Source organism: Pristiophorus japonicus, chromosome 17 (assembly GCF_044704955.1).
Source record: "Pristiophorus japonicus isolate sPriJap1 chromosome 17, sPriJap1.hap1, whole genome shotgun sequence".
In the NCBI taxonomy this organism is placed as follows: domain Eukaryota; kingdom Metazoa; phylum Chordata; class Chondrichthyes; family Pristiophoridae; genus Pristiophorus; species Pristiophorus japonicus.
Window position 1 is genome coordinate 67221397 of NC_091993.1, and position 27046 is coordinate 67248442.

Here is a 27046-nt window from a genome sequence, read left to right on the forward strand (position 1 = left end):
ACCTGATCCCTTCCCCCCACAATTTAGTTTGAAGTCCTAGCCACAGTCCTAGTTATTCGATTCACCAGGACACTGGTCCCAGCCTGGTTCAACTGAAGCCCGTCCGACGGAACAGCTCCCTCTTATCCCAGTACTGCTGCTAGTAGTGCCCCATGAATTGAAACCCATTTCTCCCACACCAATCTTTGAGCCACGCTTTCATCTCTCTGATCTTATTTACACTATGCAAATTTGCTCGTGGCTCAGGTAGTAATCTAGAGGTTATTACCTTTGTGGTTCTGCTTTTTAATTTAGCTCCTGGCTGCTCATACTCCCTCAGCAGAACCTCTTTCTTTGTCCTACCTATGTCGTTAGTACCTATGTGGAAACTGTATCTTTCCCCTCCCACTCCAAGTTCCTCTCCCCAGAGGAGATGTCCTTAACCCTGGCACCGGGCAGGCAACACAGCCTTCGGGACTCACGCTCTCGGCTGCAGAGAACAGTATCTATCCCCCTAACTATTCTGTCTCCGACCATTACATTATTTCTTTTTACTCCCCAACTTGAATGACCCCTTGTATCACAGTGCTGTGGTCAGTTTGCTCATCCTCCCTGCAGTCCCTGCTCTCATCCACACAAGGAATAAGAATCTCATACCTGCAAGGGCTGAGGCTCCTCCATTACTATATCCTGCGTCCCCATACCTGCCTTACTCGTAGTCACACCCTCCAGTCCCTGACCATGAACCAAATGTGAATTGTTTAACCTAAGTGACTCTCTGCTGGAACACAGTTTCCAAGTAACTCTCCCCCTCCCTGATGCGTCGCAGTGTCTGAAGCTCGGGCTCCAGCTCATCAACTCCGAGCCGACGTTCCTCAAGCCGCCATCACTTACTGCAGATGTGGTCGCCGCGGATCACACTTGTGTCCACCAGCTCCCACATGCTGCAGTTGCAATACATCGCCTGCCCTGCCATCTCTTAATGTATTTTATTTAATTAAGGTTTCAGGTTTGGAAATATCAATTACCTATGTTTAGTTTTTAATCCCAGCTCTTCATTTAAAGCAATGCTTTGTTAATAACAAATCATACCTCTCTTTTCTTCAGTAAGTCCTCTGTAATCTCGAGTTCTGTAGACAAATGTTGTTCTTTGGCATGTGACTCTTGAAGATTTTCATTGAGATGCCCTTTTAATAATTAATAAATTGAATAGTAGTAAAAACTATGATAACATAAAATGTCAGTTTATAACTTTGAGTTTTTTCATAATGAAAGTACTGAATATTTCTTGAATCGTTTTATATTGTCGATTCCAAAACTTTAGTTGAAATCACCATTATTCTTATAGTTCTTGTTACTCAACAATGAGTATAAAATCTTTGCAGATAAAATAAATAAAATTACAACTAAATGTACTTTATAATCTTTGACTCCTTTTCTGTCAGTCAAGCCATGCAGCATTAATGTAAATGATAATACGCTCAGTATTGGTTTTCTCTGCGAGGGTGACTGATTCAAATTAAGTACTCAAGCAAAATCCATTTTGTTTTAAGAAAAGAAAAGCTATTAGTTAAATTGTAAGCAGATTAGTTGTGGTAGAACTCAGAAGTAAGCTGGCCATGATTGCAATGTTTAAGTGCTGACCTGGCCTATCTCTTTAAGATTATGCACAGCTCAACTACTTTTGAATCTTATAACTGTAAGGGTGAGTCAACACTTTGAAAACAACAGGAGAGAAAATTGGGGGGAGGGGAATTAGACAGCGCAGAATACTTAAATGTGTTTGCAAACTGTTTCTGTTTGGCTGGTAAAAAGTGTCAATCCTTAATGTTGGCATTTGCTCTTCTTCTTTCTCGAAGACAGCTGTTTGACCCCAGTAGCTCCTTTCGTCCTTGCAGCTGCTGCCTATTCTTTGGCCCTTCTTCATTTGAATGACAATTGTGACCGCACGAATAACAAAAATAGGACAAAAGAAATCAAATCTGAAACGGAACCGACATACATGTGGGCGGAGGACGAAGAGCTTGAGCCGTGAGATCTGCGCTCAGTGATCGCCGTCTCTGTCCCTTCTCAGCGATCGGGGGTCTGGGCTCAGTGGTAGCTGCCGCTGTCCCCACAAAGATGTTCGGGAGGGGGGAAACAGAGGTCCAAGACGGGGCCGGAGCCTCGGTTTGCTCAGCTCAATCCCACTTTTATGTGACGGTGTATTTTTCTTGTTTATTCTTGTTTTAAATCTGATATTTTTTTATTCCTGGACCCCTTGGCGGACCCCTTGAAAACTTCTCATGGACCCCCAGTTGAGCATCCCTGCACTAAAGTATTAAATAAAAAAATCTGAGTTAGGTGTTGTTCAGGATCAGCTCTTTTTCACTTTCTTAGATGACTGTAGTTTATGCCAATGTTTATGTTTCCTCAGCTAAGCATCTACTGGTGCATCATGTGAAATGGTGCTTTCTAGGTAGGCACAGAGATGGATTAAGGGTGTCTCGGGCCCCGGGCAGTACCCCGACCATGTCCCCGGCCCGTACATTCACATCCTGCAGTAAATGACACTAGTGAGCTATACAAAGGGCACTATACTGAGTATGCATCAGGTCAAGGTCAGGTCAGGTCTACATCTCAGGTTATGTTCTCATTAATACTGTAATGACACTCATTTAATATTTTATTATGTTTCCAAACAATCAAACCAATACCTTGATGAACCTTGTATAAACATTAAACAACAACGCTTTAATTTTAAAAATCCGTTGTCGATTTGAAACTAAATCGACAATGACAACAATTTAGAACAAGACAGCGCAATTCTTTTGGAAGACCATCATTTGTCATTTGCATTCCATTTGCTTCACAGAGGCAACTACAAGTATAACATTACATTGGTCTTTTCCTAAATTTTTGTCAGCTAAACTCGTCAATGATTTTCGAGAAGTCAAGTCCTCTCAGAACTTCACTCTCGATGCTCTTGATTGAAAGACTATTAAGTTGATCTTGTCCCATTCGTTTCCTGATCTCATCCTTGACGCATTTTAGTTTTGAGAAGGACCGCTCACCACTGCAATTTGATACCATCATCGACAGATATATCCGAAGAGCTATTAGAAAAGGTTTGGATGAGGGTTTGTGTATGGAGGAATTGGTACATTCTCAGCTCTGCTGACTTGGTTTGTTTGACACAAATTGAGGTTTGAAGCTCTATTGAGGATGCCTCCAAGCTAGAAAACTGGATGAATTCACTTTCAATCATAGGTTCCAGATCTTTGGGATAGGAGCAGGCAAGATTTGTTGCGGCTTGCTTGATCTTATGAGTTGAGAGAGCGGCTAGCTTGGACAGGAATCCAAACTTACAGTCGATTTCCTTGTATGCTTCAAGATGGTGTTTCAAGGTACTGATTAGTTGATCAATGATGACAAGGAACACTTCAGTTTTGAATTTCTCCTTGGGTGACAGCACAGTGTTTTCAGCATCACCATCATCATAATGGCGGTTGCGTACCCGGACGCGTCTCTGAGCTGAATTGTACACGTTGTGGCCACACAGTTTAATCACTAGGTCTTCGAAGTCCTCAAACTCTGTCCGCTGGGTCTTGACAAAATCGATAAGGGACTTGAGTAAGGACACCATGACATTCAGATTCAAGCCGGTCTCTTGAAGCGAGGGATTGGTCAGGTAAAAGTACTTCAAATTGTATTCCAACTAACAATGAGAATAGCTGAATCCAGTTCGCCCAGTTTGTCAATGATCAACTGAGCTTCATTTCGGCATTCAACTTTCTGTTCCACGTCAGTTGCCAGGAATTCCAACACTTCGCATATGGGAATGTAACTTTGAGCAGGGTTGACACTGCTTCATACCTTGCTAATCATCGAGTAACAGAAAGCTGTTTGACGACAGACAGCCCTAAAGGCTTTAGTTTTTGATAAAGCAGTCGCCAGTAATACGTCGATGCAGAGAGAAAAATCTGATGATCACTGGGCTGCATTCGGCACTGTTTTTCCCCACAAGGTTGAGTGAGTGCGCTGCACATGGTATAAATGTTGCATATGGGCATTGCTCTTTGATGATAGTTTAGACACCAATGTATTTCCCATTCATATTTGAAACATTATCATAAGATTGTCCGTGACAATTTTGTATGTCGATCTCATTCTCATCCAGAAAGGCCAGTATTATTTCTGTTATTTCTTGTCCAGTATGACTGATTATCGGCAAGAACTTTAGGAAAATTTCCTTAGGACCAGTCGGTGGAACATAGCAGATGACAAATGTCAGCTGATCTGAGTGTGTGACATCTGGCATTGAATCAACAGATATTGAATAGAATTTCGCTGATTTCAATTCCTGGATAATCATCTCAAATACTTTGCCCCCTATCAATCTAATCAGTTCTTCACAAGTGATGGAAGACAAGTATGAAGTATGCCCCTTGCCTTTGTTGGCAAACCGCTTGATGTGTTTGGCAAGAAATGCATCGTAATTTGCGAGAACTTCCAACACACCCAGATAATTACCATTACTTGGAGACCCAACGATTTTGTCTCTGCCTTGCAATGAAAGACCTCGTTCACAGAGAAATGTTATCACACAGACAGCCCGCTCTAGCACCTTGCACCAGTACTGCCGTTCATTTTCAAACTGGAAGAAAATGTGACCATCCACACAACCAATGCCTGCTTGTCTAGTGCACATTACTACTATGGCTTCTCTATGCTGGTGGTTGTTTTCGTGAGGTGAAATCCTCTCATCTCCATGCTTCCAGTCATTAAACCCATGAGTAAAGTGGCTACTTGTTCGTGCTGTGACCTTGCAAGCAAAGCAGTATACTCTACCGTTTGAAGGTGAATAACAGAGCCAGGTTCATTCCACATGCTGCCCTGTCAGCGGGTGCACACGGGTGAAGAAGGACTTCGAGCAGTATCGGCAACATCCTTCCTTGGCATGAATCATGCCGGAGCTTTGGAAGTATTTATCACAGTTTTGGCAGTCCTCACTACCTTTTGCAATCCAATGGCTTTGCATGTCTTCTGAGATATTGTCTCCCCACAGCCCAATGTCACCTGTAAGTTGCGTCTCTTTCAGCTCAGTATGCGGCAGTTGGTTTTCATCTTCTTCAACTTTTTGGACTTGGAGCTCCAACTCGGCCAACGCCGGGTCCGGTGCCACTAGTGGTTTCGTTGTTGAAGTCATCTTGGCCTTTATCTTCATGATCTTGAGTTTTTAGTTGGAAAAAAACGATCTAGTTTAAGCAGTTTAGCTACTTCTCATCCCTTTTGCTCCTCGTGTAGCTGGTGCTCATTCCTTTTTTTCGACCTGACTTGTGTGTAGATTTCATCTCTAGAAAAAGGGCATCTAGAGTCTGTTTACATCAAGTTGAGAATAACATGAACCTGAGCCCTTACAGCTTCGCTCCGTCTTTGCCAAGTCACTTATGTCAATACTGTTTACCCTTGCCCATAATCTGACCCTGTATGGGCCGCACTCTAGGCTTGAGCCCTGGGCAACTGCCCCATCTGCCCCCCCCCCCGCACCCCCCCCCTTTAATCTGTCCCTGGGTAGGTGAACCTATCCACTGCATGTGTGTGTGCACTTCAGTGGTAATATTGGGTGGAACATGTTTTCCAGGGACAGGCTGGTATATAGTTTCCGTCTTGTTCAGATTGATAGTGAAGTCAAACTTCTTACAAATATCCAAGAAATGATCTAAGATATCTTGGAGGTCCTCTTCAGTACTGGTTAAAACATAAATGTTGGGTAGAACACTGGCAGAGCACCCTGCTTTTCTTTAAGATGTGCCATGGGATCTTTTACACCACTTGAACAGGCACCTCAGTTTAACATCTCATCTGAAAGATGACATCTCTGACAATACAGCATTAAAGTGTTAGAGTAAATTACGTGCTCCAGTCCTGGAATGAGACAGAAACTCGCAACCTTCAATCTCAGAAGTGAGAATGCTGCTACCGAGCCAAGCTGGTATCTTAACATATTAAAGTACTTAAAAAGTGCTTTACACTCCTTGAAACTCTAAAATGTGAAAAAAAATGAAACAAAAAACGATACAAAATGCAAAAACAAAAGAATAAACTAATGTACCAAACAAAATACAATTCCCCCCAAATAGTCAAAATTGTAAGGAGATCAATGTCGAGCTAAAACCAACACTAAAAGAAAGACTTACATTTATATAGCGCCTTTCACGACCACCAAACGTCTCAAAGCGCTTTACAGCCAATGAAGTATACTACACACCTTTAAGAAATTAACTAATGGAGGCCAGAAAGTGACTTCTCCAACATGTACATTTCTTAAGCAATCCTGAGGAAATCATAGGAATATTTTAAATATTTTTGAACTACAGGTAGCTTGTATCATGATATTACCTCCTACAAGGTGGATCTAGTTGCTCAGGATTAAGGAATAAGCAAAGCACAACTACATAGCAACCAGATCAAGTAGTAACACTTAGTTAAGATTATATTATTTTTCTGTTCTATTGATATATGTCACAACTTGTCAAAAGTTAAATTCTGATAATTGCATTATGGAGTCTAGATTCTGCAGATTTTCAAAATTAAATTTTTTTAGCTTCCTATAGCTCGCCATTACATAAGCAGAATACATACCAAATACATAAATTAAATTTACATTGATCGAAAGAGGTAAAATCACTTACTGGTTGCTTCCTCTATCTGATCACATCTGAGTTTGGACTCTTGCAGGTGAATGCATGCTTCGTGAAGCTCGTTGTCTTTTTGTTTATACTGCTGTTGCAACTGTTGTACCTTAAAATGGATCATTTAAAAAAATAATGAATGGGCCTTTCAGTTTAAAAGAAAAGATAAAAGTACACTAACTCCATTTTCAGATTTATTTGAATAAACATACCTCATTTCGTACATTCGATACTGAAACATAATTTAAATATTGTTGCTACGAGGTTCTACCAGCAGGAAAACTTGAATTTTGGGGCTGAAATTCTGCTTTTTGTGCATTGGCATTGCAAGTACATTTGCCATCGCACATTTTGTATTTCTGATCCCCTGAGGAGACCTTTCAGCTTTTCCAAGGTTCCCTTATTTGCAGCACATTCTGAGGATACAGAAGCTGGGCCGGGGTGGGATTTCTGGGTAGCAGCACAAATATGCAGCTGTAGCTCCATTAAAACTGCATCTACACTTCCCATTGGCTAAAGATTGTCCAGTTGCTCTGTCCAATATAGTTGTGAGATGGGACAGAAGTCTGCAAATTTCAAGAGCGGGGGAAGGAAGTACACTTTTCCATGAGAGCCCTGGAGATCATGCTGAGGAAGGTAAAACATAGAAACATTCACCTCAGTACACCTTTCCTGCTTTCTCTCCATGCCTTGATCCCTTTAGCCGTAAGGGCCATATCTAACTCCCTCTTGAATATATCCAATGAACTGGCATCAACAACTCTCTGCGGTAGGAAATTCCACAGGTTAACAACTCTCTGAGTGAAGAAGTTTCTCCCCATCTCAGTCCTAAATCCCTTATTCTTAGACTGTGTCCTCTGGTTCTGGACTTCCCCAACATCAGGAACATTCTTCCTGCATCTAACCTGTCCAGTCCTGTCGGAATTTTATATGTTTCTATGAGATCCCCTCTCATCCTTCTAAACTCCAGTGAATACAAGCCCAGTCGATCCAGTCGCTCCTCATATGTCAGTCCTGCCATCCCAGGAATCAGTCTGGTGAACCTTCGCTGTACTCGCTCAATAGCAAGAACATCCTTTGATAGAAAATTCAAACAGGCTGCATACAGACAATCTGTGAGAATTCACAGACCCCCAGTCAGAGCTGCTCCGTGAGTGGAAGCATGTTGCATTAAGTCATCAATCAACTTGACATTTTAGGGCCTTTGGTAGCGAGCCAATTAAAGGTTAACAGAATATCAATTGAGCCAATAAGGTCAAGGAAGGCGCGTTCTTTTCTGTAAATTGATCAGGTATATGAACAGCCATTTTGGCCATGTGTTCTCAGTAAGACAAAGGAACTGGCAATCAGCCAGAAGCTTGTTGCTGCTGCCAGAATAAAAGTTATGTTAAAACTACAACCGGAGTTCGCATTCCATTGAAAATTAAGAGATCTAACAATTTTGGCGTCACGAACAGGATCGCTGAGGGAAGAAACTGAATTTTGGATATCGGACCTACATACTGAGGTAAGGACTCCTCTTTATAAAAGTCCTCGGTCAAAAGTCTAAATTCACCTCTCCTTCTACGCGATTCCGAAAGCCTCCGGTTTGCGAACCCTCCGGTTGGTAGTCGGCTCGAGGTCCCATAGACGTCTAACATTGGCGGTGTGTTAGTTAATCAATCACCGACCCACTGATCGGCTGGAAAGCCTATGACTCGAGACCCCAGTAAAGAAATAAGTATTATGGCAGAGTGAGATAAGAGCAAAGAATTGCCTACAACTGTTAAAGGTGGGCAGGCACCACCTGAGGTTTCGATAGATGAAATCCTCCAACAGTTGAAAGAATACATAGAGCAACAATTCGATTTATCTAAAACCTGTATTAAGATCGAACAAAAGTACGGAACCTCCAAAGGACAATGGTCCTTGGACAAGATCAAAAGGGTCTGGGGAGAAACGACCTGTATGAAAAATAAAGAGCGAACCCGATGGTCCCTAACCGTTATGGGACAGATCGGACAGCGGAGTGAAATTATAACGCGTTCCCAACATGATAGGGACCTGACCAGTACAAAGGACCAATTACAAGCTGTTTGTGCACAGCTGCGACAGAAAAGACTTGAACTTGAAAAGTCGGAAGCGGAAGTTAAAGATCTTAAAGATGAAATTAAAGAATGGAAAAAATCATTAGGTCAAAAGACAGTAATAGAAAAAGGAAAATGTATCGGTCAATTCCCAGGGTACCCATGTTTGGATAAATTAAAAGCCCAAACCCGAGGACACGACCGAGGAATAGATATGGATTCTGAATCCTCTGACGATACAAGGTCGGAGGATAAAGAATTAGGGTGCTCTTTGCCCCGTTTAAAAAAAGACGAGTTGTAGTCAAATCAGAAGAGACTTTGGATGAGGGCGGAACCAAAAAAACGAGGAAAAGGGTATATGCAGAATACTTATTTCATGATCCGGCAGACCCAGAGAAAATTGATAAATGGTTCAAGGAATTGCCCAATCCAAAGAAAGGGGGAGTGAAAACGTGGGACCAATTGGACTGCTTAAGAAATATATATCAACTTCATCCCTGGGACGGAGTGCAAATTTTGACCATAATGGTGCCAAAAACACAAGGAAGAAAATTGCACGACAAGGTAGAAGAAGCTTTAGGGCAGGATGAGCAAGAATTAAACACAGGATGGGAGGCGATTAAACACTGGCTGCAAGCCTTCAGTCTAGCTAAGACAGACTGGGGAAAAATTGCAGCCTGCCAACAGAAAGGAACAGAGGAGATCCTGGAGTATGACAAGCGGTTTAGATGCACGTGGCTAGAACATTCGGGTATGAATAATACAGATGAGGAAATGGATGAACAAGTGTTTGGACCCTTCCCCTGGAAAGCAGCTTTCATGGAAGGTCTAAAGCCAGAACTATCCAAAATGCTTAAGGAAGTGTTACCGGACTGGGAAGGTTGAGGAACTACCTTTGCAGCATTGGTGGATCGATGTAACCAATTAGATCGGGATATGGGAGCTAAAGTCTGAGCTGTATAGGCTATGGGATGGAAATCCCAGGATTCCGATAAACAGTTATTAGGAAAATTACCCGGAAAATGTCATTATTGTGGGAAAGAAGGTCACTGGGCCAAGACGTGCAGGGCAAAACAGCAAGGTCGCGGCCGGGGAAGAGGACGCAGCCAGGGATACAATTCAGCCAACAAACCAGGCTTCTCACAAGATAATGACCTCATAGAAGCATTTAAGCGACTGACAATACAACAACAGAAGGAGTTACTTGGGATAGCAAAAAACGATTAGAACCCCCCTGGCCCCCTCCTCGCACTAATACAACAAAGGGGAGATGGGCTATATATAACTGTGAGGGTGGGCGATAAGGATGTGGACTGTCTTTTCGACACAGGGGCGGAATTAACATGGTTACCCCTACAATATGGAGACTTTTTGCCGTTGGATGGTAGGGCACGTACAGCCTATGGAGTTGGGGGCCATAAAATGGAAATTAAAAGGACAACGCCAGTACTTATAGGGCTGGGTCCACATGAACTAACCACGCCGGTCTAGATAGGCCCAGTAGATCAATCCCTTTTGGGAATGGACGTTCTAATCCAAGTGGATTCATCATTGCATTTCGAGGATGGTCGGGTGACATGGTCAATTAGAACTTTGAAGAAAGAAGAATTGAAGGAACACCCGATATGGGCTAGAGATAAGAATGATTGTGGCCTACTCCAGATGGAGCCTGCGGCATTTACCGGGACCAAGCCTCCATGCACTAAACAGTATCCCATCAGTCGAACTCCATCGCGGGAATCTTACCGGTTATTCAGCAATTGGAGAAACAAGGGGTGCTTGTTAAAACGCATAGCTCCTCCAATAGCCCCATGTGGCTGGTACAGAAATCTAATGAGACTTGGCGTTTGACTGTCAATTATAGGAAAGCTAATCAGTGTTTTGATCAAAAAGTTCCTTTGGTCGCAGATCCCTCCACCATTTTTAATGCCTTCAAACCGGAACATAAATATTTCTCAGTTATAGATATGACCAACGGATTTTGGTCGGTGCCTCTGGCACGGAGGTTCGACAGTGGCTGGCTTTCACGGTCCAAGGACAACAGTATACTTGGACCCAGTTACTGCAGGGTTTCCACAACAGCCCTACGGTATTCCACATGGCTTTACAAAGCTATTTGCAAGAATTATCTCCCCTGACATCCACAGTCATTCAATATGTAGACGATATCCTGCTAGCGTCAAACACAGAAGAAGAGCATGAACAAGATTTACAAGCTTTGCTGGACCACCTTTGGCTGAAAGGACATAAAGCCAGCATCGACAAAGCACAAATATCCCAAGAAGGGGTTGTATACCTGGGACAAAAGGAAAGAGAGAACTTATCCAGGATAGAACTGCAGCCATTCGGGCTGCTAAAAGCCCACCACTATTCAGGAACTAAGGTTTTTTGGGATTGTGTAACTTTAACAGAAATTGGATTGACTCCTTCACACAGCTTGCTCAGCCATTGAATGATATTTTAAAGGGGAAACATGCCTCTAAAGAAGCCATCACCCTCACTAAGGAACAGCAAGAGGCCTTCCTGAGTTTTAAAAATGCTTTGTGTTCGGCACCGGCTCTGGGAATCCTGGACAGTGATAAGCCATTTACCCTGTTTGTCCATGAGAAAGAAGGATATATGACAGCTATACTGACACAAGAACATGGGGATCGGCAAAGACCTATTGGCCATTATTCGGCAAAACTGCGGTAGCCCTCGAATGGGGAAGTTGCCTAAGGGCCATGGAAGCTACATGTCGAGCGGTAATAACCACTGCGGGTCTAGTCCTCAACCAAAAGCTGATTGTCAAGTGTCCCCACACTGTACTCGTTTTGATGTCTATGAATAGAATGTCTCAGGTGACGGCAGCTAGATGGACCCGCTGGACAGCAGTTTTGGAAGCTCCTAATCTCCATATCGTCCGGGCCAGCCCGGTTAATCCCGCAACTATGCTCCCGATGTCAGAATCGAGGGAGCAAGAGGGGGGAGAATGTGAAGAGCATAACTGCATGGAGATTTTAAAAGAAACAGTGAAGCAGCCTTAGCAGCAGAGGAGCTCTGCACAACCCAGACCTCATCCTGTTTACAGATGGTTCCTCCTTTGTTGACAATGCTACCAGAAAAGCAGGATGGGCAGTTACAACCTTATATGAGATAGTGGCAAAAGGATGTTTACCCTCAGGAACGTCAACACAACAGGCTGAGTTACGGGCCCTGTCAGAAACATGTTGAATAGCAGAAGGACAGACAGCTAATGTCTACACAGATTTGCGTTATGCTTTTGGAGTCGCTCACTCTGTTATGGCGGAAAAGAGGATTCCTCACTGCTGCTGGTACACCTATCCGAAATGGAAAAGAAGTCCGAGACTTACTAGAGGCCATACAATTACCTCAGGAAGTGTCCATCCTGAAGTATAAGGCCCATACCAAGGAAAATACCATGGAAGCACAGGGAAATGCCCTAGCCGACCAGGCAGCTAAAGATGCCGCCTCACAGGGCGCTTCCCCCAGAAGAACCAACACAGATGTACAGATTGAAAGCACTCAGGACTCTGACACGAGACCTTCAAACAATGCAAGGCGAATGCTCCCGAGAGGAAAAATGGACATGGATTGAGGCAGGAATTAAGCTATGTGAAGATGGTGTCTGGAGACAAAGAGTTACCGACAAGCCATTCACACCACAAGCGCTTATGACTTTTTTAGCCCAACAGATCCACTTGTGGGGACACTTGGCTTCACAACAGATGACTGCACGGTTCCAGAAAAGCTGGTGGAGTCAGGGATTTAAAAAACATGCCCAGCTGGTAGCAGGTGTGGTCTGCCAGAAAAATAATTCTGGACCCATCACGGTAATGCCCCAACTGGGGCCCCCTGCCCCTGTCGTACTATTCCAGCATCTGCAGGTTGATTATATATCTCTTCCTTCATGCCAAGGATACACTAACATTCTTGTCATGGTCAAGGGATTCTCTAGATGGGTAGAAGCTGTCCCAACTAAAAGAGCCACAGCCAATCACACTGCAAAGGTCTTGTGTAAGGATTACATTCCCCGATGGGGAGTCCCGAGTAGCATTGACTCAGATCAGGGAACACACTTCACAGGTGCTGTCTGCCAAGAAGTCTGTAAGTTACTGAACATTACGTGGGATTTACACTGTCCTTATCATCCACAATCATCAGGACAAGTAGAGCGAATGAATCGAACTCTGAAACAACGGCTTGCCAAATATCACCAAGAAGGAACACCATGGCGCCAGGCACTACCAATAGTGCTATGTAGCATTAGGGCAACCCCAAACAGAACTACAGGACTAAGCCCATTTGAAATTATAACAGGAAGACCCATGTCGCTACCAGGAACTATTGATTTACGGAAAGCTGATGTTCACTTAATGAGTGACACTTTGTTATCATACTGTCAGAACCTAACCAATGCTATTAGTTCTGTTTCCCGACAGGTATCGGCAGCTTGGGGTAATCCACCCGAAGGAGGACAAGACATAATCCCGGGAGTCTGGGTCTACGTGAAAAAGTTGCATAAAGAACCTTTGGGTGCCAAGTGGGAGGGACCTTATCAAGTGTTATTGACCACCTAGGCAGCTGTTAAAGTCCAAGGAAAGAAAGCCTGGATCCACGCTTCACACGTTAAATGAGCACCGGTAACTGAAGCTGAAATCTAATAAGGACAATTACTTTTTGCCAAAATGTATAAATTTACTGTATTACTGACTGTAGGTATTCTAGGCATAGGCCTACTTCTTACTAGCTGACCCTCTGCGCCAAAGGGAAATAGTAGAGTAGCAAGGGAATTACATGTAAATATCTTTTTATATATGTCATACATTTATGCCAAACAAGGTAACATTTCTAGGGTGTGTGCGCATATTCCTATTCACTCAAAGGGAGGGATTCCCTTGAGGCCAGTTCCCTTGAATATCTCGGAAATGGCTGAGTGGATAATTAATCAAAACAAAACAGGAAATGCGTTTCAGGATACGGAAAACTGGGCACGTAAATGGAAGTCAGCAGGTTACAATCTGACTACCTTTGAAGGGGGATACCAACCCTGGTACAATAATTCGAAATAGCCCCCATTTATTTCTTATCACTAATACAATGGGAATAGGAAGACCGGGGGAATTGGTCGGTCTGATTAGAAACATCAAAGGAGGCCAAAATATGGGGTATAGGAACTGCTCCCGGAATTATAATATAATCAAGCCACGGAACCGTCCAAACTGGGCTGATGTGGGAGTTTTTAACGTAACGGGGATTTTGAATAAAACAGATGGAAAAGCCTGGACAGGCCCGGGAGTGTTGCTGACAAAGAAACAGCTAACATTCATTGCCCATAATGTCACCTATTGGGTGTGTGGCCACAAGGCCTACCCTTGGTTGCCCCAGAATTGGACGGGATCCTGCTATTTAGCCTACATTGTGTCATATATATATCATATAAAATCACTGTCGGAACATTTACACCATCCTAAGAGAGCTATCACAGAAACAGAGAGGTTCTTTGCCATTTTGATCCCCAGGTATGGGACTGCTCGACTGGCAAGGGAATCCATTAACATGGCATCCGTTGTGGAACAGAATATCAATTGAGCCAATAAGGTCAAAGAAGGCGCGTTCTTTTCTGTAAACTGATCAGGTATATGAACAGCCATTTTGGCCATGTGTTCTCAGTAAGACAAAGGAACTGGCAATCAGTCAGAAGCTTGTTGCTGCTGCCATAATAAAAGTTATGTTAAAACTACAACCGGAGTTCGCATTTCATTGAAAATTAAGAGATCTAACATCCTTCCTCAGATTAGGAGACCAAATCTGAACACAATATTCCAGGTGAGGCCTCACCAAGGCCCTGTACAACTGCAGTAAGACCTCCCTGCTCCTATACTCAAATCCGCTAGCTATGAAGGCCAGCATGCCATTTGCCTTCTTCACAGCCTGCTGTACCTGCATGCCAACTTTCAATGACTGATGTACCATGACACCAAGGTCTCGTTGCACCTCCCCTTTTCCTAATCTGCTGCCATTCAGATAATATTCTGCCTTAGTGTTTTGGCCCCCAAAGTGGATAACCTCATAGTTATCCACATTATAATGCATCTGCCATGTATTTGCCCACCTCAGAGGCCCTAGTTAAAATCAATGCAGAAATGGTAGCAATCCGCACAGTAGCCCTACAGAATAGACTGGCCCTTGACTACATGCTGGCTGAAAAGGGAGGTACTTGCACCCTACTCGAAACTGAGTGTTGCACATATATCCCAGATAGCTCCGAAGAAATTGCCCACTTAGCGGAGCATATCCAAAAGGAGGTAGAAAAACTTAAGCAACCCCCATCATTCAATTTGTGGAGCGGAATTACTGAATGGCTAGGTTCAATAGGAACTTCATTGGTGGAAGGTTTAATTCTATTCGTTGTAATTATTTTACTTTTATATTGTTTGTTTATGTTGATTAAATGTTGTTGCAACCAGGCTGCTGTAGCTGCTATCCCGCAGGTCCCAGCAGACCGTCTGTACGTGGCACAGGGGTATGTTATGCTTAAGGGAAGGTTGTTTGCTGGTTGAATTAAGATATTGATTTGGATAAATTGGAATAAGGTTAATTAACCGACTAAAACCAGACTTCCATTGCGGCCACGATGGAATTCGGGTTGGTGTAAATTTGTGTGGAAGCTACTAGTCCAGACATGTGGCGAAACACATCAACAAATTTTAGAAGGCAACTCTATTAACATGTATGAAATTATTTTGAGAATGTTTAACCAGTGATACCTGATGTTTTATGATTCAGTTTGTAAAAGAATCAAAGGGGGGATTGATAGAGAATTCAAACAGGCTGCATACAGACAGTCTGCGAGAATTCACAGACCCCCAGTGAGAGCTGCTACGTGAGTGGGAGTATGTTGCATTAAATCATCAATCAACTTGACATTTTAGGACCTTTGGTAGCAAGCCAATTAAAGGTTAACAGAATATCAATTGAGCCAATAAGGTCAAAGAAGGCGCGTTCTTTTCTGTAAACTGATCAGGTATATGAACAACCATTTTGGCCATGTGTTCTCAGTAAGGCAAAGGAACTGGCAATCAGCCAGAAGCTTGTTGCTGCTGCCATAATAAAAGTTATGTTAAAACTACAACCTGAGTTCGCCTTTCATTGAAAATTAAGAGAACTAACATCCTTCCTCAGATTAGGAGACCAAAACTGAACACACTATTCCAGGTGAGGCCTCACCAAGGCCTTGTACAACTGCAGTAAGACTTCTCTGCTCCGAAACTCAAATCCGCTAGCCATGAAGGCCAGCATACCATTTGCCTTCTTCACAGCCTGCTGTACCTGCATGCCAACTTTCAATGACTGATGTACCATGACACCAAGGTCTCGTTGCACCTCCCCTTTTCCTAATCTGCCGCCATTCAGATAATATTCTGTCTTCGTGTTTTGGCCCCCAAAGTGGACAACCTCATATTTATCCACATTATACTGCATCTGCCATGCATTTGCCCACTCACCTAACCTGTCCAGTTCACCCCGCAGCCTCTTAGCATCCTCCTCACAGTTCACACTGCCACCCAGCTTAGTTTCATCTGCAAACTTGGAGATATTACACTCAATTCCTTCATCTAAATCATTAATCTATATTGTAAATAGCTGGGGGCCCAGCACTGAGCCCTGCGGCACCCATTAGTCACTGCCTGCCATTTTGAAAAGGACCCGTTTTTCCCGACTCTCTGCTTCCTGTCTGCCAACCAGTTCTCTATCCATGTCAGTACATTACCCCCAATATCTTGTGCTTTAATTTTGCACACCAATTTCTTGTGTGTGACCTAGTCAAAAGCCTTTTGAAAGTCCAAACACACCACATCCACTGGTTCTCCCTTGTCCACTCTACTATTTAAATCCTCAAAAAATTACAGAAGATTTGTCAAGCATGATTTCCCTTTCATAAATCAATGCTGACTTGGACTGATCCTGTCACTGCTTTCCAAATGCACTGCTATTTCATCTTTAATAATTGATTCCAACATTTTCCCCACTACTGATGTCAGGCTAACCAGTCTATAATTACCTGTTTGCTTTCTCCCTCCTTTTTTAAAAAGTGGTGTTACATTAGCTACCCTCCAGTCCATAGGAACTGATCCAGAATCGATAGGCTGTTGGAAAATGATCACCAATGCATCCACTATTTCTAGGGCCACTTCCTTAAGTACTCTGGGATGCAGACTATCAGGCCCCGGGAATTTATCGGCCTTCAATCCCATCAACTTCCCTAACACAATTTCCCACCTATAAAGGATTTTCTTCAGTTCCTCCTTCTCACTAGACCCTCGGTCCCCTAGTATTTTCCGGAAGGTTATTTGTGTCTTCCTTCATAAAGACAGAACAAAAGTATATGTTCAACTGGTCTGCCATTTCTTTGTTCCCCATCATAAATTCACCTGAATCTGACTGCAAGGGACCAACGTTTGTCTTCACTAATCTTTTTCTCTTCACATATCTATAGAAGCTTTTGCAGTCAGTTTTTATGTTCCCGGCAAGCTTCCTCTCATACTCTATTTCCCCCTCCTAATTAAACCCTTTATCCTAATTAAACCCAGTGTGAGGTCATCCACCTCGGGAAAAAAAAACAAAAAAAGGGAATACTATTTGAATGGGGAGAAATTACAACATGCTGCGGTGCAGAGGGACTGGGGGTCCTTGTGCATGAATCCCAAAAAGTTAGTTTGCAGGTGCAGCAGGTAATCAGGAAGGCGAATGGAATGTTGGCCCTCATTGCGAGAGGGATGGAGTACAAAAGCAGGGAGGTCCTTCTGCAACTGTATAGGGTATTGGTGAGGCCGCACCTGGAGTACTGCGTGCAGTTTTGGTCGCCTTACTTAAGGAAGGATATAGTGGCTTTGGAGGGGGTACAGAGACGATTCACTAGGTTGAGTCCGGAGATGAGGGGGTTACCTTATGATGATAGATTGAGTAGACTGGGTCTTTACTCGTTGGAGTTCAGAAGGATGAGGGGTGATCTTATAGAAACATTTAAAATAATGAAAGGGATAGACAAGATAGAGGCAGAGAGGTTGTTTCCACTGGTCGGGGAGACTAGAACTAGGGGGCACAGCCTCAAAATACGGGGGAGCCAATTTAAAACCGAGTTGAGAAGGAATTTCTTCTCCCAAAGGGTTGTGAATCTGTGGAATTCTCTGCCCAAGGAAGCAGTTGAGGCTAGCTCATTGAATGTATTCAAGTCACAGATAGATAGATTTTTAACTAATAAGGGAATTAAGGGTTATGGGGAGCAGGCGGGTAAGTGGAGCTGAGTCCACGGCCAGATCAGCCATGATCTTGTTGAATGGCGGGGCAAGCTCGAGGGGCTAGATGGCCTACTCCTGTTCCTAATTCTTATGCTCTTATGTCCTCCTCTGCTGAATTCTAAATTTCTCCCAGTCCTCAGGTTTGCTGCTTTTTCTGGCCAATTTATATGCCTCTTCCTTGGATTTAACACTATCCTTAATTTCCCTTGTTAGCCACGGTTGAGCCACCTTCCCCATTTTATTTTTACTCCAGACAGGGATGTACAATTGTTGAAGTTCATCCATGTGATCTTTAAATGTTTACCATTGCCCATCCACCTTCAACCCTTTAAGTATCATTCGCCAGTCTATTCTAGCCAAATCACGTCTCATACTATCGAAGTTACCTTTCCCTAAGTTCAGGACCCTAGTTTCTGAATTAACTGTGTCACTCGCCATTTTAATAAAGAATTCTACCATATTATGGTCAGTCTTCCCCAAGGGGCCTCGCACAACAAGATTGCTAATTAGTCATTTCTCATTACACATCACCCAGTCTAGGATGGCCAGCTCCCTAGTTGGTTCCTCGACATATTGATCTGGAAAACCATCCCTAATACACTCCAGGAAATCCTCCTCCACCATATTGCTACCAGTTTGGTTAGCCCAATCTATATGTAGATTAAAGTTGCCCATGATAACTGCTGTACCTTTATTGCACGCATCCCTAATTTCTTGTTTGATGTTGTCCCCAACCTCACTACTACTGTTTGGTGGTCTGTACACAACTCCCACTAGCGTTTTCTGCCCTTTAGTATTCCGCAACTCCACCCATACAGATTCCACATCATTCAAGCTAATGTCCTTCCTTACTATTCCGTTAATTTCCTCTTTAACCAGCAACGCGATCCCACTTCCTTTTCCTTTCTGTCTATCCTTCATGAATGTTGAATACCCCTGGATGTTGAGTTCCCAGCCTTGGTCACCCTGGAGCCATGTCTCCGTGATGCCAATTATATCATGTTCATTAATTGCTGCCTGTGCAGTTAATTTGTCCACCTTATTACGAATACTCCTCGCATTGAGGCACAGAGCCTTCAGGCTTGTCTTTTTAACACACTTTGCCCCTTTAAAATTTTGCTGTAATGTGGCCCTTTTGGTTTTTGCCTTGGGTTTCTCTGCCCTCCACTTTTACTTTTCTTCTTTCTATCTTTTACTTCTGCCCCCATTCTACTTCCCTCTGTTTCCCTGCAAAGGTTCCCAACCCCTGCCATATTAGTTTAACCCCTCCCCAACAGCACTAGCAAACACTCCCCCAAGGACATTGGTTCCAGTCCTGCCCAGGTGCAGACCGTCCGGTTTGTACTAGTCCCACCTCCCCCAGAATCGGTTCCAATGTCCCAGGAATTTGAATCCCTCCCTTCTGCACCGCTACTCAAGCAACGTATTCATCTGAGCTATCCTGCGATTCCTACTCTGACTAGCACGTGGCATTGGTAGCAATCCTGAGATTACTACCTTTGAGGTCCTACTTTTTAATTTAACTCCTAGCTCCCTAAATTTACCTTGTAGGACCTCATCCCGTTTTTTACCTATATCGTTGGTACCTATATGCACCACGGCAACTGGCTGTTCACCCTCCCCCTCCAAAATGTCCTGCATCCGCTCCAAGACATCCTTGACCCTTGCACCAGGGAGGGAACATACCATCCTGGAGTCTCGATTGAAGCCACGGAAACGTCTATCTATTCCCCTTACAATAGAATCCCCTACCACTATAGCTCTCCCACTCTTTTTCCAGCCTTCCTGTGCAGCAGAGCCACCCATGGTGCCATGGACTCGGCTGCTGCTGCCCTCCCCTGATGAGTCATCCTCCCCCAGCAGTACCCAAAACGGTGTATCTGTTTTGCAGGGGGATGACCGCAGGGGACCTCTGCACTACCTTCCTTCCACTGTTCTTTCTGTTGGTCACCCATCCCCTATCTGTCTGTGTAACCTTTACCTGCGGTATGACCAACTCACTAAACGTGCTATTCACAGCATCCTCAGCATCGCGGATGCTCCAGAATGAATCCACCCGCTGCTCCAGTGCCGCAATGCGTTCTGTCAGGAGCTGCAGCAGGATATACATCCCGCACATGTAGTCGTCAGGGACAGAAGTGTCCCTGAGTTCCCACATAGCACAGAAGCATGACACATGTCCGAGCTCTCCTGCCATGACTTAACCCCTAGATTAACTTAATTTGGCAACAACAATGATAAAGGTTACCTACTGATAAAGGAAAAGAAAAAGAAAAACTAGTCACCAATCATCAGCCAATCACTTACCACCTTGGCTGTGATGTCACCTTTCGATTTCTTTCTACTTCTTTGTTTACCTTGTGCACCTGCACCGGCTGGCCTCCTCGACGAACTCCCACTGCTCCAATTGCCCGAACTCCCGCCTCCGCCAACTGTTGGGTCTTTTATAGGCCTCTTTGATGAACTCCCGCTGCTCCGACTGCCCAAACTCCCACCTCCGCCGACTGCTGGGCCTTTTATAGGCCTCCTCGACAAACTCCCGCCTCCGTCGACTGTTGGGCCTTTTATAGGCCTCCTCGATGAGCTGCAGTCAGGGCTGCTTGAGAATTGACTGAGCAGGTGAATTGTGTTTCTTGAATAAAGAGATTATCCTACCAGCAGAGGAAGAAATTCAACACCTTGAAGTTTACCGAAATAAGTGACTGCTGAACAAGGTTCTGCAATGGTATGTCATGTACATACACTCAGCTCAACTGGCTTCATACTCACATGGGATGCTTCCTTATTTTTACACTCCTCTTTATTCTCGTTAATACTAGCACAAGGCATGCATTACATGGTTTTTATCTTCCATGCAAAGCTCACTGATGGAGGGAGCACCATGATACATTCCTCCAATACCTGTTTGCATATTCTCACATTCTTGTTTTGGGAAGCACAGTAGTCAATTGCATGGCTGTGCCAGAAAACAGTCAACATTTATGATTACAGACAAAGAAAGTCCACAATATCTAGGAGAGGTTGAAAACTGGAGTGGCTCTCCAGATCTCAAGCCCTTGACAACCTCAAAGAACAGACCCTGGACTGCCACTCCATGGTCCACATTGGAGAAGGCATGGATAGCAGTGGAGGCAGAGTCCTTGCTGGAGAATGAAGATGCAGATATTGAACCTCAGGGGCTGTCGACAAAGAGGTTGATCTTTGAGGAACAGCAACAAATTTGCAAGGTTCTGGCAGCTTATCCAGCCGCGATGTGCGTGACTGTAGAGAGAATGGAGGAGTCCATCTCTAACACGAGCAGCAACATGTCGAAAATGGCGATGATGTGCTCTTCCATGGAAAGGATGGCCATCTGCATGGAGCAACTAATTCCTCTCTCTACCATCTGCTCTTTCTCACTTGTGATATGTGAGATACCACTATTCTACATCTCACCAGACCCACCGACATGTGCGAATCTGCGCTAGTGCTGGGTGCGTATGGTTCTGCTGATGGTACACCGTTAGAGACTGCAGCTTTCTCTGAGGAGTCCACTTTCTCTCTTCGGCCATTCACATGAGCACATTCTATCTATGGACAACAGATGGCAGAGACTCAAAGATCTCCTCTAAAGGAAGTGCTCTCCAGCTTCTTGCTAGCAGAGAAGTGCAGGTGGCCCATGAGAGGGATGATGGTGAGATGGCACATGGAAGTGGGGATTCTGCTCAATGCACTCCCACTTCTCCCCTGTTGCCTCCCCCTCAGTCAGAGCCCCACATGCTGCCTTCGATTCCGATGGCTGAGTCTGCCCCTGCACAGATGCAGGAGGAGCAGTCTTTCACAGAGCACATCCGCCAAAAGTGTCTAAGCAGTCAGAGCAGAGAAGTGAGCAGCCTGCCTCTACCTCTGCTGAGGCCACAGGGGGCGCACCTCGTAGAAGTATTCAGAAAAGAAAAATGACACAATCGTAGATGCACAAGGGAATGGACATGGGTGTTTGCCAAAATTTTGTGTTAAGTTACAGTTCCAGTTATGATGCACATACATTTATTCATTTGCACCACTTTCCGGTCTTGTCCATTTTTTCCTGCTGCCAGGGAACTGGCATTGTCAGATGGAGTGAATGATGAGACATTACTTAACCTGATAGGTATGTATGTGACAGGAATGGTTTGGTCATTTTAGGACTGCTTTGTGGTGTTAGTGAGGGGGCGGGGTGGAGGAGTTGGTACAGCATTTGGGGGCGAGATGGGTGCACTGGTCGAACTTAACTAAATCATGCCATCATGAGGCTTCCCAGGCCTCCCAAGCACCAATGTGCACCGCTACTGGTGCTATGGTCATCTCAGGTTTCTCCTCCTCCTCCTCAAGTTCCACCTGCTCCTCCTCTGAAGAGGCTGTGCGCTCTGCACACCCTACAGTTCCAATCCTCACTGCTGTACTATGTTGTGCAGCGCACAGCATAAGACGATTATCCTGGAGAACCTGGCTGCTTCTTACTGAAGGGCTTCTCCAGATCTGTCAAGGCATCTGAAGCGCATCTTCTGCATGCCGATTTCTTGCTCTATTACACATCTAGTTATCATGTGGCTTTCACTATAGCGCTCCTCGGCCTCATTGCTTGGCCTCCTTAAGGATGTCATCAGCCATGTCTTCAGTGGATAGCTCTCGTCTCCAAGCAGCCAGCCAGTAACTCTGTTCAGAGGTACCAAGAACTGAGTGAGGGTGGACTCATGCAAAACAAAAGAGCCATGACAGGTCCCCAGGAATCTGGCATACACAACCATGATGATCTCTTTGTGGTTGCAGATGAGCTGCACATTTATGGAGTGGAAGCCCTCCTGGGTAGTCTGGGAGTGCCTTGATGGCCACATGTGTGCAGTCAATGACGCCCTGCATCTGTGGAAAGCCAGCCAGAGCCACAAAGCCAAGCATCCACTCAGTCTCACTGGCTTCATCATTGGGAAAGTATACATAAGTGTCTGACTTGTGAAACATGGTATCGATCGGTCACCTGGGTAATGCATTTATGAGTGGCTGAGATCCTGCAAATATCTGCTGCAGATCCCCGGAAGGAACCTGAAGTGAGGAAGTGGAGGACGGTGGTGACTTTGACAGCCATTGATAAGGCGTATGCTTTTGATAAAATTCTTCATTCACAGAAATACAATATTACTGCTGTAATTTTTAAAATCAAAATCAAGTTAATAACTCTCATTTGTTAGTGATTCTTCCATCAGTGCTTTGCGTTAGTTGGAAGTTTCAAACCTCAAACTTGGCACTTGCTACTGGCCAACCTATTTCACAATTTATGCACCTTACACTCCAATACATAGTCAGCTGTCAAGTCGATCTGAGTATTTAGACACATTTGTATAAGCTTATGCAACACGTGACATTTTTAATTAATGTTTTTACAACTCTGCAGCAGATCTTCTTCCAGCAAGCTACAAATGTGTACCAAGACCTAGCATGAGAGTCTCAGCCTCCTGAAGCACTACTGCTCAGTCATGTCCAGTAAGTTCATCCTATGCTTGTACAGCCTGTTTTGGGGGTATCATTTCCGGCGAGGTGCGCACCTGTGCTGAACCCCTCTCTCCTATGGAGCATCAAGTCAGTGAGAAGAAGGTTGCTGGTGTTCTTGCTGCTGCTGCTGCTGGAGTTGTTGGTGCTGCGTCCAAGGAGCACCCATGCTGATCTGATAGATGCCAGGTAAAGTGGAGATCAGAGGCACAATCCTCCAATGTAGTGAGAGTGACTTACAATGTAGTGAGAGTGGCTTCAGAGGTTGCAGAAATCACCTTCAAACTCCTGAAAGCAAAAACTCTTCACAAAATGGCGCTTTTCCCTTAGGCAAGGAAGCAAGTGTAAGGTGTGAGTGTTGATGTGCTTTTTCCAGCTGTCACTTAATGAACTCGCACAATGGCCACTGAGCTCTCGCCTTGCCTTCACAGGCGAGCTTCAGGAAGTTCGGGAATCCCATGCACAAGCAGTGAAAGCTGAAACATCAGGTTAAAAAGCCTTTTAAGGATCTCTCAATGAGCTGTTAACTACTTCAATAAGGTCACCCACATCTCCCGAGCGGGTCTGTAGCACTCTGGGAAACGCGCCCGAGTTAAATGTGGAACTCGGTGGGATGAAGGCGTGTTCCCGACGCGGGGTTAATTTCAGCACTTTTAAGTGCTGACCTGCTCATGAACCTGCATTCTCTGCAATGTAAAAATTCAGGCCAATATCTCATTGGCCTGCTGAATGCAACATTGCACTATATACTGGCTGATCTGCCATATATTACTGTAAAAGGAGCCAGTGGTATAAAAGTTCATGTAAGTTGTGACATTCATTGCCCTGAACACAGCCATGCTGATCATGGTGGAAGTTTGGAGGCCCCACTACAAAGTTCTATAACTGCCTCCCTAGTAAAATATAAGCATCTATGGTACAGCTTCGCTGATATGACTAATTGAAAGATGTCATGTTCTATGCATATAGCACCTCAGGTAGGCATGGATCCACTGAGTCCTCCAATGCAAGGGCATCTCCCAATGCTCTTGGCTGATAAGTTGTTTTCATTCTCCATTTCCCCAAGGACAAGAGAATTGTTTATTTGTCAGTAGGATGTGGGTGTCGCTAGCAAGTCCAATATTTATTGCCTATCCCTAATTGCCCTTGAGAAGGTGGTGGTGAGACGCCTTCTAGAACTGCTGCAGTCCGTGTGGCGAAGTTCTCCCATAATGTTAGGGAGGGAGTTCCATGATTTTGATCCAGCGATGATGAAGGAATGGCGATTTATTTCCAAGTCAGCATGGTGTGTGACTTGGAGGGGAACTTGGAGATGATGATGTTCCCATATGCCTGCTGCCTTGTCCTTCTAGTTGGTAAAGGTCGCGGGTTTGGGAGGAGCTGTCGAAGAAGCCTTGGCGAGTTGCTGCATTGCATCTTGTAGATGGTACACACTCAAGCCACAGTGGTGGTGGAGGGAATGAATGTTTAAGGTGGTGGATAGGGTAATTGTTATAGGATGTTGTCCATGTAATGAAATGTACCTTGAATCGTATTTGTGTAAAAGCTAAATTAGAAGCAAACAAAAGCAAATTAAGGATCTAATCCAAATGAAAGTACAATAGTGTAATACAAAGAAACCAAAAGACCCCAAAATTAGACTTCTCAAATCATAAAAACTTACAGCATAGGAGGTAGCCATTTGGCCTGTTGTGCGTGTGCTAGCTCTTGAAAGAGCAGTTGTTTGCTTTTTTTCTGTTACCCTGTAAGTACCTCATCTTCAAGTACCTCTCCAACTCGCTTTTAAAATGATTCATGAATCTGCCTTTTCAAGCAGAGCGTTCTAGATCTTGACAATTCTCTGAATGAAAATATTTCTCATCATCTCGCGTCTAGATCTTTTGTCAATGATTTTAATCTACGGCCAATGGTTATTGACCTACTCACCTGAGGAAACAGCCTTTACTGGTATGGTGGCATAGTGGTTATGTTACTGAACTAGTAATCCAGAGGCCTGGCCTAATGATCCTGAGACCATGAGTTCAAATCCCACCATGGCAGATGGGGAATTTAAATTCAATTAAATAAATTTGGAATTAAAAAATAGCTAGTATCAGTAATGGTGACCATGAAACTACTGGGTTGTCGTAAAAACTAATGTCCTTCAGGGAAGCAAATCCGCCGTCCGTACCTGGTCTGGCGGACTGGCCTATATGTGACTCCAGACCCATAGCAATGTGATTGATTCTTAGCTGCCATCTGAATAGGATTAGCAAGCCACTCAGTTCTATTCAAGAAGATGGCTAATCACCACTTTCTTGAGGGTAATAAATGGTGGTCTTGCCGGCGATGTCCATATCCCATGAATTAATTTTAAAAAACAATGGAAACAGCATTCGATAGACAGAGGTAAATGATCCCACAACCACCGAATCAGATCAAAGCTCTGCAATCCTGCCACATCCAGTCACGAATGGTGATGGACAATTAAACAACTAACCGGAGGAGGCTCCATGAACATTTTTTGAGGAGGTAACAAGGAGGGTCGATGAGAGTAGTGCGTTTGATGTAGTGTATATGGATTTAGCAAGGCTTTTGATAAGTTCTCACGAAAGTAAAAGCCCATGGGATCCAGGGCAAAGTGGCAAGTTGGATCCAAAACTGGCTCAGAGACAGGAAGCAAAGGGTACTGGTTGATGGGTGTTTTTGTGATTGGAAGGCTCTTTCCAGTGGGGTTCTGCAGGGCTCAGCACTAGGGGCTAGACTTTCCACTTTTGTGCAGATCGTCCAAAAATGGGTGTTATTTCCAGCATAGGCAGTAAAAATGGGTTTTGAGATCGTCGGATTATCGGCCATTTTCAAAACCCTAACTTTCCATTTTTGAAAATTGGCGTTACCATTAAATTTTTTTGACCTTCTGCCATAAAGTGTCGCCGACCATAACAACGGCATGGCAATGCTCGTTTCTCATGTTTCAGGTCAGGGGTCATCATTACATGCGCATAAGAGGAGACAGAGAGAGAGGGAACAAAGAGGGACTGAAAGCGTGTGTGCTTGTTTGGCTGTTGTGGGAGGTACGAGGGAGATTCACCAGCAGCAAAAAGCCTTTTTAAGCACAAAAAAGGTAGTTGGCACCGAGTTTTTGTGGAAAGAATATTTAACATGGAAGGGATGGAGGAGGTGACCCAGCACGCTGTGGAGATTGAGGACGCTGGCGAAAGCAGTGAGCTGGGAGAGGAACAATTGGGAAGACGAAAAAGAGTGAGGAGGTTCTCGGACAAGGCAAATGCCTCCCTCATGCAGGAGGTCGAGTCACGCTGGGGCCAATTGACCTAGGGTGGGCATGGGAAGCCGACCGCAAAGGTCTACCAGAGGATATGGGCTGAGATAGCCGAGATGGTCTCGTTGGCGACCAACGAGGTGCGTGAGGGCAACCAAGCGATGGAACGACCTTGTCCAGAGTAAGTATTACATTTATTTACATGTACTTATATATTTATATAATTGGAATTGTAAGTGTAATGAGTGATTAAAATCAGATGTG

At 44.3% G+C, this 27046-nt stretch overlaps 1 protein-coding gene across 2 annotated transcripts in view; it reads right to left on the reverse strand.

Annotated features, from left to right (window-relative positions):
• The window catches only part of LOC139228202 (synaptonemal complex protein 1-like), a 237763-nt gene that overhangs the window by 27253 nt on the left and 183464 nt on the right, over positions 1-27046 (reverse strand). For both annotated transcript variants that reach the window (XM_070859387.1, XM_070859386.1), the window contains 2 exons: positions 6654-6762; positions 1072-1166 (listed from right to left, as the gene is read on the reverse strand). In XM_070859387.1, the coding sequence (XP_070715488.1) occupies positions 1072-1166; positions 6654-6762 (204 nt within the window). The remainder of the gene's footprint in view (positions 1-1071; positions 1167-6653; positions 6763-27046) is intronic.